Source organism: Melanerpes formicivorus, unplaced genomic scaffold (genome assembly GCF_026170545.1).
Source record: "Melanerpes formicivorus ecotype bairdi unplaced genomic scaffold, bMelFor1.0.p_v2 SCAF_108, whole genome shotgun sequence".
Taxonomy (NCBI): domain Eukaryota; kingdom Metazoa; phylum Chordata; class Aves; order Piciformes; family Picidae; genus Melanerpes; species Melanerpes formicivorus.
The window spans coordinates 1,202,751-1,223,855 of NW_027142460.1; the positions used below are offsets into that span (position 1 = coordinate 1,202,751).

Sequence of the window (21,105 nt, forward strand, 5' to 3'; positions counted from 1 at the left end):
AAAGAGCTTCAGTGTTCTGTAGTTTGGTGGGAGGCCTCTCTGCTAACACCCAGCCATCAGCTGGGCATCCATTGTTCTGAGCTTAGCTCTGAGGCAAAGAGCAGAGCCACAACTCAGGCAAACTCTTTTTCTGAGCTGCTGAACACAGGTTTAAACACCAGAGAAGCCTCCTCAGCCCAGTTCCTCTACTTCCTCTGCTCCTCACTGCAAAACACCACTGTATTGGAGGCTGCTGTGCTATGGTATTTGCTAGCTTGTCAGTCTGACTTCTGGATAGCAGCCAGCTTGTGGCTGGAGCCAAAGGAGCTGGTTTTGTTCCAGCTGTTGGCATCTCTCTCACTGCTGTCCTATTAAATGCCACTGCTGTGCTGTGTTGTGAAATCTTGGGAAAACTTGCCTGGGGAAAGAGCTCCCAAAGCGTGTGGGGTACGTGTGGGAGGGGGACAGGTTGAGCAACCCAGTCTGGAGCTGGTGGAGAGATGGATGGATGGATGGATGCAGAACCCTTGTGGCTCTGTTTGGAATGTCAAGCTTAATGAGATGTTTCACACCATGGGCACAGCAGGCAGCGCTGGTTTTGGCAGACCAGAGGCCTGAAGTGGTGTAAAGATCAGTTGATGTCCTCACATTTGCTTTCATCAGAAATGCTGAGAGACTCCTCAAGCAAGAAGCCTTCACTGCCTGCAATTGAAATGTTACAAAGGAGCCATCCCGATTATTTCTAGGTGGCTGGCTGCTTTTTTCTCAGTGGGTGTAGAAAAGAGTTGGGTCCTAAGCACATGATTCACTTTCTCTCCTACAATCCTGCCAGGAACCCCTACTGCAGCACCACTTGATGACCTAAGGACACAGGAGAAGACAATGTTTGCAAGTGTCAAAAAAAAGGGAAAGGAATCTCATTATGACCTTTCCTTTCAGATTTCTTTAGGCCTGGCTGGGTGCCCAAAGGCTTGCTCAGAAGTTGGCCTGGGTGCCCTTCCCTCACATCAGCGACGTCAGCAGCAGTCGTCTCCCTATCTCAGTAGATCATCACATCTACCACAGCACAGCCACCAGAGGATGGAAAATACAGCTCATTAGCTGTTGAACACATGGTAATTAGCACTACACCTCCACCAACCAGCTTGGTAGTAGCTTCACAGCACTGCTGGCACGACACAGAGCCTCTCATCTCCCTTTTCTCACTATTTCTCTCTCGCTCTCTGCCTTTCCCCTCTACCTTTCACTTCCAAATCATGCTGCGATTGCACTGCTGCTTGCAAGGCCAGAAGGATCCCAACACAGATGCTTGTGCTGCAAGGATCCCTGCCTGGCTCCACAGTGCAGACAGAATAGAATGGAATGGAATGGAATGGAATGGAATGGAATGGAATGGAATGGAATGGAATAGAACAGAATAGACCAGGTTGGCAGAGACCGTGTCCAACCTATCATCCAACACCAACTAAACAACTAACCCATGGCACCAAGCACCCCATCAAGTCTCCTCCTGAACACCTCCAGGGATGGGGACTCCACCACCTCCCCAGGCAGCCCATTCCAATGGGCAATCACTCTCTCTGTGTAGAACTTCCTCCTAACCTCCAGCCTAAACCTCCCCTGGCACAGCCTGAGACTGTGTCCTCTTGTTCTGGTGCTGGCTGCCTGGGAGAAGAGACCAACCTCTGCCTGTCTACAAAACCCCTTCAGGTAGTTGTGGAGAGCAATAAGGTCTCCCCTGAGCCTCCTCCTCTCCAGGCCAAGCAACCCCAGCTCCCTCAGCCTCTCCTCACAGGGCTGTGCTCCAGACCCCTCCCCAGCTTTGTTGCCCTTCTCTGGACACCTTCCAGCAGCTCAACCTCCTTCCTAAACTGAGGGGCCCAGGACTGGACACAGGACTCAAGGTGTGGCCTAACCAGTGCAGTGTACAGGGGCACAATGACCTCCCTGCTCCTGCTGGCCACACTCTTCCTGATGCAGGCCAGGATGCCATTGGCCCTCCTGGCTGCCTGGGCACACTGCAGGCTCATGTTCAGCCTACCATCAACCAGCACCCCCAGGTCCCTTTCTGCCTGGCTGCTCTCAGCCACTCTGACCCCAGCCTGTAGCACTGCCTGGGGTTGTTGTGGCCAATGTGCAGCACCTGGCACTTGGATGTGTTCAATCTCCTGCCCTTGGCCTCTGCCCATCTGTCCAGCCTGGCAAGGTCCCTCTGCAGAGCCTCTCTACCCTCCAGCAGATCAACTCCTGCCCCCAGCTTGCTGTCATCTGCACATTTACTGATGATGGACTCAATCCCCTCATCCAGATCATCAATGAAGATGTTAAAGAGCACAGGGCCCAGCACTGATCCCTGGGGCACACCACTGGTGCCTGGCTGCCAGCTGGCTGTGGCACCATTCACCACCACTCTCTGGGCTCAGCCTCCAGCCACTTCCTAACCCAGCTCAGAGTGCTGCTGTCCAAGCCAGGGGCTGACAGCTTGGCCAGGAGTTTGCTGTGGGGGATGGTGTCAAAGGCCTTGCTGAGGTCCAGGCAGACCACATCCACAGCCTGCCCCACATCCACCAGGCAGTCACCTGATCATAGAAGGAGATCAGGTCGGTCAGGCAGGACCTGCCCTTCCTAAGATGCTCCTGTGTCCTAAGCAGGGTTGGATAACCCAGCTGAAGGAGGTTCCCTGCCTGGCTCCACAGTGCAGATGCTCCTGTGTCCTAAGCAGGGTTGGATAAACCAACTGAAGCTGGGCCTGAAGTGCAACACCTACTAGCAGATGAGCCTGCTGGCTGAGCTTACAGCTCTGAGGTTTGCTAGGATGGGCAAAGCCTCTCAGTCCACAGGGATGTTTTAAGTGACATTTCCCTCTAAAACCAAACAAACCACAGGCTCCTTTTACACATCCTCCTCCCAGCTGCAGAAACCTACCTTGTTGCCTTATGCTGAGAGCCAGCAAAAAATATCTTAAAGTGGGCACACACCTCCCTTCTGCTCTCCTCCCAGCTGCAGATTCCTCTGCTGCTTTCCTATTTTCAACCATGACCTCATAAGCACAATAAACCCACAGCCCAGCACATTTTTCCCTGTGCTAGCTGTACCCTGACTGCTGAACCCTGCCTCCTTTCCCCAGTCTGAGTCATGATAGCCTGACACTCAGTTATATATAAAAGATGGAAGTCATCTTTTCCCTTTGCCTTCCCAAGCTGTAAATTCCTTTTTTGCCACTTTCCCTGAAGCTGGAGCTCTCTGCTGTCCCTCACAGCTCTTTGTGACAAGACAGGTAACAGAACATAGGAGTAGATCCAAAAACAGAGGTCAGAGGACTGACCAAGTTCCTGGATTCTTCTCAACAAGCCAAAAGCTAATGCCATAAAATCATGTTGCTGTTTTATCTTCACATTCTCAGCCCTGCTTTTCCTTCTTGTGTAGTGCCAGCAGTGCACCTGGGGCTGAAAAGTATCACAAGCAAGCAGCTGAGGCTGCTAGTGTTGGGAGGAGGTGCAGAAAGAATAGAGAGTGGCACTTCCATGTTCCCTTCTAGGCACCATACCAACAGATGTCTTTCCTCAGTGAAAAAAGGGGTGAGAGGGCTGTGGGCCAGGAGATTCAGACAATGGGTTAGGTTGGAAGGAACCTGGAAGCCATCCAGTTCCAAGCCCCCCTGGCAGGGGCAGGGATACCTTCCACTAAACCAGGCTGCTCAAGGCCTCATCCAGCCTGGCTTTGAAGAGCTCCAGGGAGGTGACCTCCTGGACAACTAGAAGGTACTGTGATGCAACAGGACAGCCTGGAGAAGAGGAGGCTTCAGAGAGACCTAATAGCAGCCTGCCAGTACCTGAAGGGGGCTACAAGAATGGAATGGAATGGAATGGAATGGAATAGGATGGAGAAGGATGGAGAAGGATGGAGAAGGATGGAGAAGGATGGAGAGAGGCTGTTTACAAAGGCCTGCAGGGACAGGACCAGGGACAATGAGGTTCAACAAGAGCCAAGGGCAGGGTCCTGCAGCTGGGTGGAGGCAATCCCAGGCACAAATCCAGGCTGGGCAGGGACTGGCTGGAAAGCAGCCCTGAGGAGAGAGACTTGGGGGTGCTGGGGGAGGAGAAGCTCACCAGGAGCTCTCAGTGTGCACTTGCAGCCCAGAAAGCCAATCAGATCCTGGGCTGCAGCAGGAGAAGTGTGGCCAGCAGGGCAAGGGAGGTGATTCTCCCCCTCTGCTCAGCTCTGGGGAGACCCCACCTGGAGTCCTGCCTCCAGTTCTGGAGCCCTGCCTCCACTTCTGGAGCCCCTATGACAAGAGGGATGTGGAGGTGCTGGAAGGTGTGCAGAGCAGGGCCAGGAGGATGAGCAGAGGGCTGGAGCACCTCTCCTGTGAGGACAGACTGAAGGAGTTGGGGCTGTTCAGTCTGGAGAAGAGAAGGCTCCCAGGTGACCTCATTGTGGCCTTCCAGGATCTGAAGGGGGCTCCAGGAAGGCTGGGGAGGGACTGCTCAGGATCTCAGGCAGTGATAGGACTAGGGGGAATGGAATGAAGCTGGAGGTGGGGAGATTGAGGCTGGAGGGGAGGAGGAAGTTCTTGCCCATGAGAGTGGTGAAGCCCTGGAATGGGTTGTGCAGGGAGGTGGTTGGGGCCCTGTCCCTGGAGGTGTTTAAGGCCAGGCTGGATGAGGCTGTGGCCAGGCTGATCTAGTGTGGGGTGTCCCTGCCCATGGCAGGGGGGTTGGAACTGGCTGATCCTTGTGGTCCCTTCCAACCCTGACTGACACTATGATACTATAAGAAAAGTCCTCTTGAGCTGTGGCTGTGGTGGAGAGGCATCACTAGGGAGAAGACAATATATGAGCCTGAGCTACAGTAGCTCCTGAACAACTTGTGCAAGCTGAGAAGATGGTTTCAGTGGTGCCTGCTCCATCAAACAGCCCATGTGCTCATATAGGAAGGACATGGACATGAGGGAGCAGGTCCAGAGGAGAGCCACGAAAATGATCAGAGGCTTGGAGTAGCTCTGCTACAAGAACAGGCTGAGGGAGCTGGGGGTGTGCAGCCTGGAGAAGAGAAGGCTCCAGGTAAAAGCCTCCAGTACCTACAGGAGGCCTACAGGAAGCTCCTGAACAACTTGTGCGAGCTGAGAAGATGGTTTCAGTGGTGCCTGCCCCATCCAACAGCCCATTTCCTCCTCTGCAGAAGAAAGTTTTCATGCTCTGAAAGATCAGCACCTGAAAGGCATCACAGACAAGCAGCCCTCCTCCTCCTGCACCCAGCAGTGGAGGCAAGCACAACTTACAAAAGCCAGTCAACAGCAACAAGCAAACTGATGTCCTGGGTAGGGAGACCCACTGCAGTGAGGATGAGCAGCATGGTGACCAGTCCGGCACTGGGGATGCTGGCAGCTCCGACGCTGGCCAGGGTGGCAGTCAAGCTGCAAGAAAACACCAAGAGTCAGCTGGGGGTGGCAGGGGGAGGAAGACACATTCTCATACAACCATAGAACCAACAAGGTTGGAAAAGACCTCAAAGATCATCAAGTCCAACCTGTAATCCAGCACCTCATGACAACTAAACCATGGCTCCAAGTGCCACATCCAATCCCCTCTTGAACACCTCCAGGGATGGGGACTCCACCACCTCCCTGGGCAGCACATCCCAATGACCAATGACTCTCTCTGGGAAGAACTTTCTCCTCACCTCCAGCCTAAACCTCCCCTGGCACAGCTTGAGACTGTGTCCTCTTGTTCTGGTGATGATTTCCATCCTGGGAAAAGAGACCAACCCCCTCCTGGCTACAACCTCCCTTCAGGGAGTTGGAGAGAGCAATGAGGTCTTCCCTGAGCCTCCTCTTCTGCAGGCTAAGCAACCCCAGCTCCCTCAGCCTCTCCTCACAGGGCTGTGCTCCAGACCCCTCCCCAGCCTTGTTGCCCTTCTCTGGACACCTTCCAGCAGCTCAACCTCCTTCCTAACCTGAGGAGCCCAGAACTGGACACAGGACTCAAGGTGTGGCCTAACCAGTGAAGTGTCCAGGGGCACAATGACTTCCCTGCTCCTGCTGGCCACACTCTTCCTGATGCAGGCCAGGATGCCTTTGGCCCTCCTGGCTGCCTGGGCACACTGCAGGCTCATGTTCAGCCTACCATCAACCAGCACCCCCAGGTCCCTCTCTGCCTGGCTGCTCTCAGCCACTCTGACCCCAGCCTGTAGCTCTGCCTGGGGTTGCTGTGGCCAATGTGCAGCACCTGGCACTTGGACTTGTTGAATGCCATCCTGTTGGCCTCTGCCCATCTGCCCAGCCTGGCAAGGTCCCTCTGCAGAGCCTCTCTACCCTCCAGCAGATCAACTCCTGCCCCCAGCTTGCTGTCAGCTGCACATTTACTGATGCTGGACTCAATGCCCTCCTCCAGATCATCAATGAAGATGTTAAAGAGCACAGGGCCCAGCACTGATCCCTGGGGCACAGCACTGGTGCCTGGCTGCCAGCTGGCTGTGGCACCATTCACCACCACTCTCTGGGCTCAGCCTCCAGCCAGTTCCTAACCCAAATCAGAGACCTCCAAGAATACCAAGCAAAACCACCCAACCCAAACTAACAAACCAGACCCTGGCACTAAGTGCCTCATTCAGTCTTTTCTTAAACACCTCCAGGGATGGGGACTCCACCACCTCCCTGGGCAGCACATCCCAATGGCCAATCTCTCTTGCTGGGAGGAATTTCTTCCTAAGATCAAGCCTAAACTTCCCCCTGGCACAGCTTGAGACTGTGTCCTCTTGTTCTCGTGCTGGCTGCCTGGGAGAAGAGACCAACCCCCACCTGGCTACAGGTGGGGGCTGAGCAGAGCAGAGGGGCAGAATCCCCTCCCTGTGCTGCTGCTCTCCCTGCTCTGGATGCAGCTCAGCACTCAGCTGCCTGCTTGCCTGCCAGGGACCACTGCTGGCTCCTGGGGACTTTGTCACCACCTGACACCCCCAAGGCCTTCTCCTGCAGGCTGCTCTCAGCCACTCCTCACCCAGCCTGGATGTGTGCTTGGCATTGCCCTGACCCTGCCTCTGTAGAGCCAAGAGCAGCAGGTTCCTGTAAGCATGGAAAGCAGCAGGGCTCTGTGAATAAACCCAACAGTTTCCATGCAGCAATGCAACTAAAGAGGGAAGCAGAAGAGGAATGTGAAGCCATTGCTTTCAAGCCCTTCCTTTTGTTCTCCACATTTCCACACCACCATTGCTGTCTGCATCACTCTTGCACAACAGCCTCCCCTGGAGACAGCCTCCATGCTGCAGGCAACCCTGCTCTGGGGCCACAGCAGCTCAGACTGCTTTGGGGGAGGGAACTGTTGAAGCCCATCTAGTGCAACCTCCCTGCAGTCAGCAGGGACACCTGCAGGCTGCTCAGAGCCCTAAACAGCCTGACCTGCAACGGCTCCAGCATGGGACATCTGCCATCTTCCTGGGCAAAGTGCCCTGAGGCCATCTCGAGTCTTGGAGAAGAGGCCTTGCGCCTCAGGAACTCGGTTCCAGGGACAGCAAAGGCTCATGGGGAGCACTGAGCCATGCCACAGGAGCTCATAGAATCACAGGATGCTAGGGGTCAGAAGGGACCTCTGGAGACCAACTCCCCCCCCCAAAATCAGGACCACAGAATCTAGTGCAGGTCACAGAACCATAGAATCTATAAGGATGGAAAAGACCTCAGAGCTCATCAAGTCCAACCTCTCACCCAGCACCTCCTGACAACTAAACCATGGCTCCAAGTGCCACATCCAATCCCCTCTTGAACACCTCCAGGGATGGGGACTCCACCACCTCCCTGGGCAGCACATCCCAATGGCCAATCTCTCTTGCTGGGAAGAACTTCTCCCTACCTCCAGCCTAAACCTCCCCTGGCACAGCTTGAGACTGTGTCCTCTTGTTCTGGTGCTGGTTTCCATGCTGGGAAAAGAGACCAACCCCCACCTGGCTACAACCTCCCTTCAGGGAGTTGGAGAGAGCAAGAAGGTCTCCCCTGAGCCTCCTCATGCAGGTCTAGCACCTGCCTCCATGAGGAACAGCCCTGAACCTCTCTACAAAGCTTGGCTTAACTGTTTCAGGGCTTGGAGCAGGCAGAAAGGAAATGGAAAGTGTGGAATTAGCAGAGCTGGGAAGGAACCACAGAACATGGCACACCCCAGTGCAGGAGTTCCTCTGATGTTAAAAGGGTTTCATGAAGGGAAGGTGAGTGAGTGAAAACTACAGGAAGGCAACCTTGGCAGCCTCCCTTTGTGGTTTCCATTTTAGCCATTCAGAAGGTTAGGCCTGGTCTCTCCATCAAGTTTTCCATTGCAAATGAACTTTAGCTGCAGCAGTCCCAACTTTGCCACTGCTGTTGGGGTGGTTTTTTTTGGTAAGTCACTCTACCTAACAGGGCTTAAAACTTCATCACAGTGAACAGCCTTCAAGCAGCCTCACTCCCTTTCCAGTGAGTACTTTCCAGGTGGTGAGCTGAGTGCTAGATATGGCAAACTGGTATAAAAGAGCAGTGCTAATATTTACTGGCTCAGAGAGAAGCCTGTCTGGAGTACCTAGACCAGTCTCACCCTCAGGCTGGGTTATTCTCATTCCACTTTTGCTGGCTGCTCACCAGAGTCAGGCAGCCAGAAGTACCTGGATACACTTTTTAGGCATGCTTTTCCTTCCAGTGTGTGTGAAGAGAGACACTCCAGAACAGCAGTGCCCCAGGGCCAGGGCTGGCAGTTGGTGAAGAACTTCCTCCTCCCCTCCAGCCTCAATCTCCCCACCTCCAGCTTCATTCCATTCCCCCTAGTCCTAGCACTGCCTGAGATCCTGAGCAGTCCCTCCCCAGCCTTCCTGGAGCCCCCTTCAGATCCTGGAAGGCCACAATGAGGTCACCTGGGAGCCTTCTCTTCTGCAGACTGAACAGCCCCAACTCCTTCAGTCTGTCCTCACAGGAGAGGTGCTCCAGCCCTCTGCTCATCCTCCTGGCCCTTCTCTGGCACTGCAGTGGACAGGGAATGCTGTGTTTCACCTTGCACTGCCAACTGCAAAGCTGCTTGCAGTACCAGCAGCACAGCCGGAGGCTGCAAACAACAGAAAACACAGCCCCAGAGAACCCCTGTGGGGGTGGGTGCCACATTCCTTGGCATGCCAGCTGGAGACCCCTGGATTTCACAGGACACATAGCCCCCAGCTCCCCAGAAGACAGAATACAGGATCAGAGAATCAACCACATTGGACAAGACCTTTGAGATCATCCAGTCCAACCTCTCACCCAGCACCACCTGATCAACTCAACCATGGCACCAAGTGCCTCAGCCAGGCTCTTCCTAAACACCTCCAGGGATGGGGACTCCACCACCTCCCTGGGCAGCACATCCCAAGGGCCAATCTCTCTTGCTGGGAAGAATTTTCTCCTCACCTCAAGCCTGAATCTCCCCTGGCACAGCTTGAGACTGTGTCCTCTTGTTCTGGTGCTGGGTGCCTGGGAGAAGAGCCCAACCCCCCGCCTGGCTACAACCTCCCTTCAGGGAGTTGTAGAGAGCAATATGGTCTCCCCTGAGCCTCCTCTTCTCTAGGCTAAGCAATCCAATCCCCTCTTGAACACCTTTAGGGGTGGGGACTCCACCACCTCCCTGGGCAGCACATCCCAATGGCCAAGCTCTCTTGCTGGGAAGAACTTTCTCCTCATCTCCAGCCTGAACCTCTCCTGGCACACCGTGAGGCTGTGTCCTCTTGTTCTGGTGCTGGCTGCCTGGGAGAAGAGACCAACCCCCACCTGGCTACAACCTCTCTTCAGGGAGTTGTAGAGGGCAATGAGGTCTCCTCTTCTCCAGGCTAAGCAACCCCAGCAACCCCTAAGCAACCCCAGCTCCCTCAGCCTCTCCTCACAGGTCTTGTAATCCCCTCCTCCAGATCATCAACCAAGATACTGAACAGGCAGAGCCCAGCACTGCTCGCTGGGGCCAGCCCCGGTGCCTGGCTGCCCGCTGGCAGTGCCACCCTCCCCCCGCAGGCCCTGTGCCCGGGCCGGGCAGGCTGGGGCTGGGGCTGGGGCTGGGGCTGGGGCTGGGTCGGCGGCGGGCTGTGCGCGGCAAGGCGTGCAGGCCTGGACTGACCTGACGGTGACGATCTGGCCTCCATCCAGCTCAATGCCATTCATCTGAGCGATGAAGATGGCAGCCACGGCCTCGTAGAGGGCGGTGCCGTCCATGTTGATGGTGGCTCCCACGGGCAGCACGAACCTCGTCACGCGCTTGTCGATGCCCAGGTTCTCCTCCAGGCAGCGGAAGGTCACCGGCAGCGTCCCGGCGCTGCAGCACACCGCAAGGCAGGGAGACAAAGCGTCAGCCAGACACAGCAGGGGCAGGGAAGGCAGCAAGGGCAGGGACCCTGCGGTGGCCTCCTCTCTCTTTTCTGCTTCCTGCTCTGACCCAAAACCTCCTTCACCCAATTTGTCATGGAAGCACAGAATCAAATCAGGTTGGAAAAGACCTCAGAGATCAAGTCCAACCGATCACCCAGCACCTCCTGACAACTAAACCACGGCACCAAGTGCCACATCCAATCCCCTCTTGAACACCTCCAGGGATGGGGACTCCACCACCTCCCTGGGCAGCACATCCCAATGGCCAACAACTCTCTCTGGGAAGAATTTCTTCCTCACCTCCAGCCTAAACCTCCCCTGGCACAACTTGAGACTGTGTCCTCTTGTTCTGGTGCTGGCTGCCTGGGAGAAGAGACCAACCCCCACCTGGCTACAACCTCCCTGCAGGGAGTTGGAGAGAGCAATGAGGTCTCCCCTGAGCCTCCTCTTCTCCAGGCTAAGCAATCCCAGCTCCCTCAGCCTCACCTCACAGGGCTGTCTGTGCTCCAGACCCCTCCCCACCCTCGTTGCCCAGGCACCAGCACCAGAACAAGAGGACACAGTCTCAAGCTCTGCCAGGGGAGGTTTAGGCTGGAGTCAGCCCAGCAATCCCAGCTCCCTCAGCCTCTCCTCCAGGTTAAACCCAGGTTTGATTCCAGCAGCATCAGATGGCTTTGCAGTGAAGGTCAGAGCAGCAGGCCCGTTATGTCCCAAGAGCAGCTAACCATCAACTGGAAGATAAAGCAGGCTGTGATGTCTCAGGTGTACCTGGAAGCTGTGCCCAGTGCTGTAATCCATGCCTGGAAAATCCCAGCAAGGAAGGAAAATGGGCTTTTCCTTGTAATCACAAAGTAGAGCAGAGGCAGGAAGATCCCTCCATGGATGACAAGGCCCACGATCACAGTCACCATGTACATGCCAAGTTGCCTGGCAACCACCTCCAAGTCCTTGATGGCAATGATCTTCCCACAGATGAGGCAAGCAATGCCCAAAGGAGAATACCTGGAAAAGAGAGCAAGCATAGGCAGGAGCAGTCTTTGCAGTGCAGCCAGAAAACCCTCACAGGATCTCAGGCTGGGAGGGACCTCCAGAGATCACCCAGTCCAACCCCCCTGCCAGAGCAGAGCACCCAGGGCAGCTCACACAGGAACACAGCCAGGTGGGGCTGGAAAGGCTTCAGAGCAGGAGACTCCACAACCTCTCTGGGCAGCCTGCTCCAGGGCTCTGTGACCCTCACAGTGCAGAAGTTCCTCCTCATGTCAAGGTGGAACCTCCTGTGCTGGAGTTTATATCCACTGCCCCTTGTCCTCTGCCAGGGTGCTACTGAGCAGAGGCTGTCCCTTCCCTCCTGACCCCCAGCCCTCAGATACTGATAGACATTTATTAGATCCCCTCCCAGCAGAGCATAGGCTGGAGAAAGAGTAGGAGGCTCTCCAGATCAGCACTTGAGATGGACAATCAGAACCGATAGACGTTCACTGGGTAGCTTTCACATCCTTTCACAGTTATGGCCAGCTCCAAGTAACTCCCCATCTCCTGGACTTTACTCCATCCCACTGAAGTGAAGATGCCTTTCCTGAGTCCCCCTGGACTAGCACTGTCCAAGGATACCATCCTGCTGCAGAGCTTGTGAGGGGAGGTGCAGTGCTGCTGCTGTTGCCCAGCTCAAGCAATGCAGCAAAGGCCATTCTGGCTGCTGGGGTGAGAGGCCTGCACTCCCTGTTTGGAACCTCAAGAGAGCAGAAATAGAACTTAGGCTGTTGCTTATTACAGCATTTGGAGGGGAATCAGAGAACCACAGAACTGTCAGGGGTGGAAGGGACCTCAAGGCTCAGCCAGCCCCAACCCCCCTGCCATGGGCAGGGACACCTCACACCACAGCAGGTTGCTCACAGCCACCTCCAGCCTGGCTGCAAACACCTCCAGGCAGGAGGCTTCCACCACCTCCCTGGGCAACCTGTGCCAGGCTCTCACCACCCTCATGGGCAACAACTTCTTCCTCACAGCCAATCTCAATCTCCCCATTTCCAGTTTTGCTCCAGCCCCCCCGGTCCTATCCCTCCCTGACACCCTCAAAAGTCCCTCCCCAGCTTTCTTGCAGCCCCCTGCAGATCCTGGAAGGCCACAATGAGGTCTCCTGGGAGCCTTCTCCTCTCCAGCCTGCACAACCCCAACTCCCTCAGTCTGTTTCCAGAGCAGAGCAGCTCCAGCCCTCTGCTCCTCCTCGTGGCCCTTCTCTGGACACCTTCCAGCACCTCCAGATCACAGTCTCACAGTATCACTAAGGTTGGGAGAGACCTCAAAGATCATCAGGTCCAACCTGTCACTCAACACCTCCTGACAACTAAACCATGGCTCCAAGTGCCACATCCAATCTCCTCTTGAACACCTCCAGGGATGGTGACTCCACCACCTCCCTGGGCAGCACATCCCAAGGGCCAATCTCTCTTGCTGGGAAGAACTTTCTCCTCACCTCCAGCCTAAACCCCCCCTGGCACAGCTTGAGACTGTGTCCTCTTGTTCTGGTGCTGGTTTCCATGCTGGGAAAAGAGACCAACCCCCACCTGGCTACAACCTCCCTTCAGGGAGTTGGAGAGAGCAAGAAGGTCTCCCCTGAGCCTCCTCTTCTCCAGGCTAAGCAACCCCAGCTCCCTCAGCCTCTCCTCACAGGGCTGTGCTCCAGACCCCTCCCCAGCCTTGTTGCCCTTCTCTGGACACCTTCAAGTCTCTCAATGTCCTTCTTAAACTGAGGAGCCCAGAACTGGACACAGGACTCAAGGGGTGGCCTAACCAGTGCTGAGTACAGGGCAGAATGACTTCCCTGCTCCTGCTGGCCACACTCTTCCTGATGCAGGCCAGGATGCCCTTGGCCTTCTTGGCCACCTGGGCACACTGCAGACTCATGTTCAGCCTGCTATCAACCACAGGAACACATGCAAATGGGGCTGGAGAGGCTCCAGAGAAGGAGACTCCACAGCCTCCCTGGGCAGACTATTTCAGGGCTTTGTGACCCTCAGAGTGAAGAGGTTCCTCCTCATGCTGAGCTGGAACCTCCATTGCCCCTTGTCCTATCCTGCTGTACTGGAGTGACTTTGTTCTGCTCAGAGCCCTGGCAGAGCCCTGCCCTTGGCATTCTTGGCCCCCTGGGTGCACTGCTGGCTCATGTTCAGGTGGCTGTCAATCAGCACCCCCAGGTCCCTCTCTGGTTGGCAGCTCTCAGTCACTCTGACCCCAGCCTGTAGCTCTGCCTGGGGTTGCTGTGGCCAAAGTGCAGCCCCTGGCACTGGGACTTGTTGAATGCCATCCTGTTGGCCTCTACCCATCTGTCCAGTTGGTTTAGGTCCCTCTGCAGAGCCCTTCTGCCCTCTCACTGACCAACATCTGCTCCCAGCTTGGTGTCATCTGCACATTTGCTGATGACTGACTCAATCCCCTCCTCCAGATCACCAATGAAGATCCTTCCTGTATTAAGGGCTCTAGAACTGGACACAGAGCTCCAGGTGGGGTCTAAGCAGCATGGAGTAGAGAGGAAGAACCAGCACAAAGTCAGCTGTGTGCTGCTTTGGTACTCCATGTGTGGTGGGGCTGGGACTAGCTGATCTGTAGAGGTCCCTTCCAACCCTTAGCATTCTACCATCTCCAGAGTTAAGTGTAAACTGTGTGTAGAGTACTCACCTGACTTTTCTGCTTTCAGGGTTAAATCCTATACTGCAAAGCAGGTGGTAGTCAGCACCCTGCTGCCTCAGTGCTGAGCATTCTGCTTTGCTTGGAAGCAGCTTCTGACCTGTTCTCAATACATCCTTTTGTTGTCACTGCTTCTCTGCTTTCAGGGAGCTGTATTCTTTGCTTGGGTTAAACTATCAGTGGATTCAAATGGCTTTTATCTGGAAGGCTGTAAATGGGTTCAGCTGGTGGATTCTTCACCAATTAAGTGCTTTTCTTGCTCAGGGCAGGCTTTTGCTCACCTTGGTGATGTGATTCCTCTGTGCCACAAATGGAACTCTGAAACAGGATGCTAGGAGTGGCAAGGCTTGGGAATGAAAACAGGCTTTACTTTGGAAAAGGTAATGATCAGCCTGGATGTAAGTGCATAGAAGGCAACATTTATACCTGCCCTGCTGAAATCCCCCAGGTCCCCGCTATGCTGGGGGCCCCAGAGCTGGAGGCAGTGCTGCAGGTGGGGGCTGAGCAGAGCAGAGGGGCAGAATGCCCTCCCTGTGCTGCTGCTCTCCCTGCTCTGGATGCAGCTCAGCACTCAGCTGCCTGCTTGCCTGCCAGGGACCACTGCTGGCTCCTGGGGACTTTGTCACCACCTGACACTCCCAAGGCCTTCTCCTGCAGGCTGCTCTCAGCCACTCCTCACCCAGCCTGGATGTGTGCTTGGCATTGCCCTGACCCTGCCTCTGTAGAGCCAAGAGCAGCAGGTTCCTGTAAGCATGGAAAGCAGCAGGGCTCTGTGAATAAACCCAACAGTTTCCATGCAGCAATGCAACTGAAGAGGGAAGCAGAAGAGGAATGTGAAGTCATTGCTTTCAAGCCCTTCCTTTTGTTCTCCACATTTCCACACCACCATTGCTGTCTGCATCACTCTTGCACAACAGCCTCCCCTGGAGACAGCCTCCATGCTGCAGGCACCCTGCTCTGGGGCCACAGCAGCTCAGACTGCTTTGGGGGAGGGAACTGTTGAAGCCCATCTAGTGCAACCTCCCTGCAGTCAGCAGGGACACCTGCAGGCTGCTCAGAGCCCTAAACAGCCTGACCTGCAACGGCTCCAGCATGGGACATCTGCCATCTCCCTGGGCAAAGTGCCCTGAGGCCATCTCGAGTCTTGGAGAAGAGGCCTTGCGCCTCAGGAACTCAGTTCCAGGGACAGCAAAGGCTCATGGGGAGCACTGAGCCATGCCACAGGAGCTCATAGGATCACAGGATGCTAGGGGTCAGAAGGGACCTCTGGAGACCAACTCCCCCACCAGATCAGGACCATAGAATCTAGCGCAGGTCATAGAATCATCAAATCAACACATTCAAGTGTCTCAATGTCCTTCTTAAACTGAGGAGCCCAGAACTGGACACAGGACGCAAGGTGTGGCCTAACCAGTGCTGAGCACAGGGCAGAATGACCTCCCTGCTCCTGCTGGCCACACTCTTCCTGATGCAGGCCAGGATGCCATTGGCCTTCTTGGCTGCCTGGGCACACTGCAGGCTCCTGTTCAGCCTACCATCAACCAGCACCCCCAGGGCCCTCTCTGCCTGGCTGCTCTCAGCCACTCTGACCCCAGCCTGTAGCACTGCCTGGGGTTGCTGTGGCCAATGTGCAGCACCTGGCACTTGGATGTGTTCAATCTCCTGCCCTTGGCCTCTGCCCATCTGTCCAGCCTGGCAAGGTCCCTCTGCAGAGCCTCTCTACCCTCCAGCAGATCAACTCCTGCTCCCTCTTTGCATTTTTGGAAGGGGATTCTCAGTTTGTTTTGTTCATTGTTTTTTTTTCTGAGCTGTTTCTTCTGAGGGCTTCCCCAGAGCTCTTTGTCTGCAGTGCCAAGTGTGGCCCTACCACAGCAGCCCAGTTTGCAGAAGATAAAAAGGCATTGTTGCATCTGGCAGGGTGCTGCTGAGTTTTGCCTTTGCCAGGGCTCTGAGCAGAACAAAGTCACTCCAGTACAGCAGGATAGGACAAGGGGCAATGGAGGTTCCAGCTCAGCATGAGGAGGAACCTCTTCACTCTGAGGGTCACAAAGCCCTGAAATAGTCTGCCCAGGGAGGCTGTGGAGTCTCCTTCTCTGGAGCCTCTCCAGCCCCATTTGCATGTGTTCCTGTGGTTGATAGCAGGCTGAACATGAGTCTGCAGTGTGCCCAGGTGGCCAAGAAGGCCAAGGGCATCCTGGCCTGCATCAGGAACAGTGTGGCCAGCAGGAGCAGGGAGGTCATTCTGTCCTGTGCTCAGCACTGGTTAGGCCATACCCTGAGTCCTGTGTCCAGTTTTGGGCTCCTCAGGTTAGGAAAGATGTTGAGCTGCTGGAAGGTGTCCAGAGAAGGGCAAGAAAGCTGGGGAGGGGTCTGGAGCACAGCCCTGTGAGGAGAGGCTGAGGGAGCTGGGGTTGCTTAGCCTGGAGAAGAGGAGGCTCAGGGGAGATCTTCTTGCTCTCTCCAACTCCCTGAAGGGAAGTTGTAGCCAGGTGGGGGTTGGTCTCTTCTCCCAGGCACCCAGCACCAGAACAAGAGGACACAGTCTCAAGCTGTGCCAGGGGAGGTTTAGGCTGGAGGTGAGGAGAAAGTTCTTGCCAGAAAAAGAGATTTGCCATTGGAATGTGCTGCCCAGGGAGGTGGTGGAGTCCCTGGAGGTGTTCAAGAGGGGATTGGATGTGGCACTTGGAGCCATGGTTTAGTTGTCAGGAGGTGCTGGGTGCCAGGTTGGACTTGATGATCTCTGAGGTCTTTTCCAACCTGGTTGATTCTGTGATTCTATGATAACTCACTCCCTGGAAGGCAAGCCAGGCCCTGTTATTCTGAGTGGAGATACTTCAGAACCAGGACAGATACCTCACAAAATTCCTGATTGTTAGGGGCTGGAAGGGACCTCCAGAGAGCTTCCAGTCCAACCCCCTGCCTGAGCAGGAGCACCTATACGTGGTCACAAAGGAACACATCCAGGTGGGTCTTGAATATCCCCAGAGAAGGAGACTCCACAGCCCCCCTGGGCAGCCTCATTCCCTCACCTCCTCATGACCCTGTTGTGGTCAGGTTGCAAGCCCTAGAGGCTGCACAAATTCTGGGTGGAGGGAGCACATGGCACTGAAAACCACTGGAATTTTATCTGGTGCTTTGCAATTATAGCTCCTAGCTAACAGCCGAGGATGGTGGCCAGAGAGCCAATCACATCCTGGGCTGCAGCCAGAGAAGTGTGGCCAGCAGGGCCAGGGAGGGGATTCTGCCCCTCTGCTCCACTCTGCTGAGACCACAGCTGGAGCTCTGGGGCCAGTTCTGGAGCCTCTGTGCCAGGAAGGATCTGGAAGGTGCTGGAAGGTGTCCAGAGAAGGGCCAGGAGGAGGAGCAGAGGGCTGGAGCCGCTCTGCTCTGGAGACAGCCTGAGAGAGTTGGGGTTGTGCAGGCTGGAGAGGAGAAGGCTCCCAGGAGACCTTCTGGTGGCCTTCCAGGATCTGAAGGGGGCTACAGGAAAGCTGGGGAGGGACTTGTGAGGGTGTCAGGGAGGGACAGGACTAGAGGGGATGGAGCAAAACTAGAAGTGGGGAGATTGAGATTGGCTGTGAGGAAGAAGTTGTTGCCCAGGAGGGTGGTGAGAGTCTGGCACAGGTTGCCCAGGGAGGTGGTGGAAGCCTCCTGCCTGGAGGTGTTTGCAGCCAGGCTGGAGGTGGCTGTGAGCAACCTGCTGTGGTGTGAGGTGTCCCTGCCCATGGCAGGGGGTTGGGGCTGGCTGAGCCTTGAGGTCCCTTCCAAGCCTGACAATTCTCTGATTCTATGATGCTGACCTCCCAGGCAGATGTGGATGTCCTCATGTGCAGCATTCTGGCTTGCTTAGGTGCCCTTCTATGTGATGAACTTCTAGAATCCATGTGGCACCCAGAGACCTTTGCTGGTAGCTGTGTGTGTGTGTGCTGGGTTTCAGCAAGGAAAGAATGGAATACTCCCAAACTGAGGCCCATGCAATCCTGAGCAGACAGGACTAAACCTGCTGTGGTTCTCATACACCTGTCAAGGCTCTGGAGGATGAACTAATTGCTTTGTTCACTACCAAACCATGCTCATGCTATGTATATTAAGGTGTTATGAGGCTTGTTGAGATCAGCTGGGGTTGGTTGGTTTGTTGTTGTCCTTTTTGTTGATCTTCAGAGAAGCTGGAATGTCACACTTACCACATGATCATGGTTACTAACTTCATAACAATCTCATTCAGGATGTTGAAGAAATCCACCATCATCTTGGCCTGCTCTCCCATTTTCCCCATAGCAATGCCAAAAGCAATGAAGAATCCTATCAAACCTGTTGGGGAGGAAACAAAAAGGCAAGGCTCAAACCCATCAGGCAAAACCATGCATTTGGGGAAGCTCCTGCAGCTAGTCAGTGTCTCAGAACCAGCTGTTCATCCAGCTTGCACCACTACAGTGGAGCACACAGCCCTGCAGACCCTTTGCTATGGGCTTACTCTTGGTTTCATGCTCACATTCAGAATAGAATAGACTAGAATAGACTAGAATAGAGTAGAGTAGAGTAGAATAGAATAGAATAGAATAGAATAGAATAGAATAGAATAGAATAGAATAGAATAGAATAGAATAGAATAGAATAGAATAGAATAGAATAGAATAGAATAGACCAGGTTGGAAGAGACCTTCAAGATCATCGTGTCCAACCCATCAACCAATCCAACACCACCTAAACAACTAACCCATGGCACCAAGCACCCCATCAAGTCCCCTCCTGAACACCTCCAGGGATGGGGACTCCACCACCTCCCCAGGCAGCCCATTCCAATGGGCAATCACTCTCTCTGTGTAGAACTTCCTCCTCACCTCCAGCCTGAACCTCCCCTGGTGCAGCCTGAGACCCTATGATACTCTGTGAGCTAACCCATAGGACTCCTCTTTGGAAGTGCCCATCTGTGGATACAGAGCCATGGACCTCAATACAAGTAGTAACCTTTGGCTCCTCAATGTCAAGGCTGAGGTGTAAAGAAGCAGCCCAGTGCACCTGGCACATGCTCCTCTGGAGTCAACCTTGGCCACCCAGAAATCGTCAGTGTCCACAATGGGATGAGCAGCTGACAGTGAGAGACAGCTGGGAATCTTCAGCCACTCTTTGAGGTTAAACTTCCAGTCATGGTGTGAGTTCAGTATCATAGTAGCATCACAGTATCATAGTAGCATCACAGTATCATAGTAGCATCATGTAGGAAAGCACAAAGTATCTATGGAAGGTTTCAGGACAAGAAAGAACAACAGGCCACTGATACTGGAAGGATGGCTTGATGATAAAGAAGAGCTGACCGTGGTAAACAACCTGACGTGCCAGACAAGAGGACGCTTGTCTCCATGCTGGAGAAGACCAACCTGATATGGGATGAAGATAACAATGGACAGCTGCATATCAAAAGGAGAAAACACAATTAGCAGCAGTGGTGCAAGAATGTCAGGGAATTGCTTACCCTGCTCGATTTTTCCTATATAAGCTGCTTGTTCTGTACCAATAAAGGATTCCTGCCTCACCAACACGGGAGTCCCTGCATGCTTTCCGAAATAATGGCGCCCGAACAGGGACATACGAATTAACAGAGTGGAACAGGCTTGGAGAGACCCTCTCAGAAGCACAAAAATCCGGGGATGATTTTTCACCGGACATTTTAATAACGTGGCGCATACTACGGCTAGCGCTGACCACGCTAATGAGTAAACCTAACAGCACTTCACCCTTGGGGACTCTAAACACTCCCATTACCCGTGCGGGCCCTCAGAAGCAGGATGAGCTTCCTACAAACAACACAACACGGACAGAAACAAGCGGTCTGGCTGCAGGGCACACGGGGGAGGAAAGAATAGGCACTGATGACCCGCTAACGAGAGCACGGTCACAAAAGCTCCTAGTTCAACAGCGAAAGAGGCCGTTTGACGTGCCCCTTAAGAGGTCTAAGACACTGCCTGATGCAAATACAAAATACGGGGACAGCGGCTCTGAGTCAGACCCAGAGCCGCATGATCCTTTCGATCAGGGCTCCACCGCTACAGAAAAGGAGCCAGGTTTATATCCACAGGTACCTCTGCTTAAGGCAGCCGTCGCAGCTACAGAAGAAACAAATCCCCAAGCGGAGCAGAAGAAACAAAGAAAGCCAGATGCAAAGTTAAAACCACCAACTCAAGTAACTGATGAAAAACTAATTTCTTTTGATTCTGACAGCTCTGTGACTCAAGAATCGCTCGACAAATCAAACCAGCCACTTTTCCACCCCACAGCACCAAGTTTATCTTCCTCTCTTCCCTTAAATACCACTACTGAAGTTCTTAACTCTGTTCCCTATCCCTTTCCTTTTCCAGCAGGTTTTTACCCTCAGCCTCATTCGGTTCCTATACCCCAGCAGGCGGGGGCTTTGTCTACCCCCCCCGCCACCTTATGGAGGTGTTTGTGTACCTCCTGCCGCTATTATGAGTAATATGGGGGTGAGGGATAACGGGATGCTTTATCAAGGAGGCAATGTGCAGGATGGTGTTAAAATGTCTAGGGGATTGTTGATTAATGAACATGTTCCGAGTGTAGCTACACGATTGCAGATTTCAATTTCTGATGTTTTGATGGATAAAGATGAGGAGGGTTTTATAAATACAGAAATGTTACAGATGTGTGCGATGCCAGTAGTGATGGAAAACAGACCAGGAGGTGGGACTGCTCCCGTGTATCAGTCTCTGTCCTATGATATCTTAACAGAACTAAAACATCATTTTGAATCCCCCCTTTGTCTCCTGGTGGGTCAGAAGAAAGGTATTCAAACAGAAGCGATAGATGGACTAGTCACAGGGCAATTAGAAGTGGTTGTGAGTTGCTGGCCTGAGCCCAAGGAGGGGGCTGAGCCCACCGCTCCCCTCTTGGTAGGACCATTAGGTGAGGGGAGTGGTGTGCCTCCCAGAGCAGCTAAGGGCTTCTCCCCTAAGTGGTGAGTAGGGGGTGAAGCATGATCCAGTAGCTCACCAAAAAAAAGGTGTGTGTTTGAAACCTGGCAGTAGCAGTTTTGTATGCTTTGAGGTTGTGTTTCTCATTTAAACTCTAATGTTGAAGGTTCCTCGATG

At 54.1% G+C, this 21,105-nt stretch overlaps 1 protein-coding gene across 5 annotated transcripts in view; it reads right to left on the reverse strand.

Annotated features, from left to right (window-relative positions):
* Positions 1-21,105, reverse strand: part of SLC1A2 (solute carrier family 1 member 2) — a 129,178-nt gene that overhangs the window by 19,180 nt on the left and 88,893 nt on the right. For 4 of the 5 annotated variants that reach the window (XM_068166834.1, XM_068166833.1, XM_068166832.1 and 1 more), the window contains exons 6-9: positions 18,187-18,313; positions 11,087-11,320; positions 10,071-10,265; positions 5,261-5,395 (exon numbers count right to left, since the gene is read on the reverse strand). In XM_068166834.1, the coding sequence (XP_068022935.1) occupies positions 5,261-5,395; positions 10,071-10,265; positions 11,087-11,320; positions 18,187-18,313 (691 nt within the window). Of the gene's footprint in view, positions 1-5,256; positions 5,396-10,070; positions 10,266-11,086; positions 11,321-18,186; positions 18,314-21,105 lie in introns of those variants that run through there. The other variant, XM_068166836.1, reaches the window with a different exon arrangement.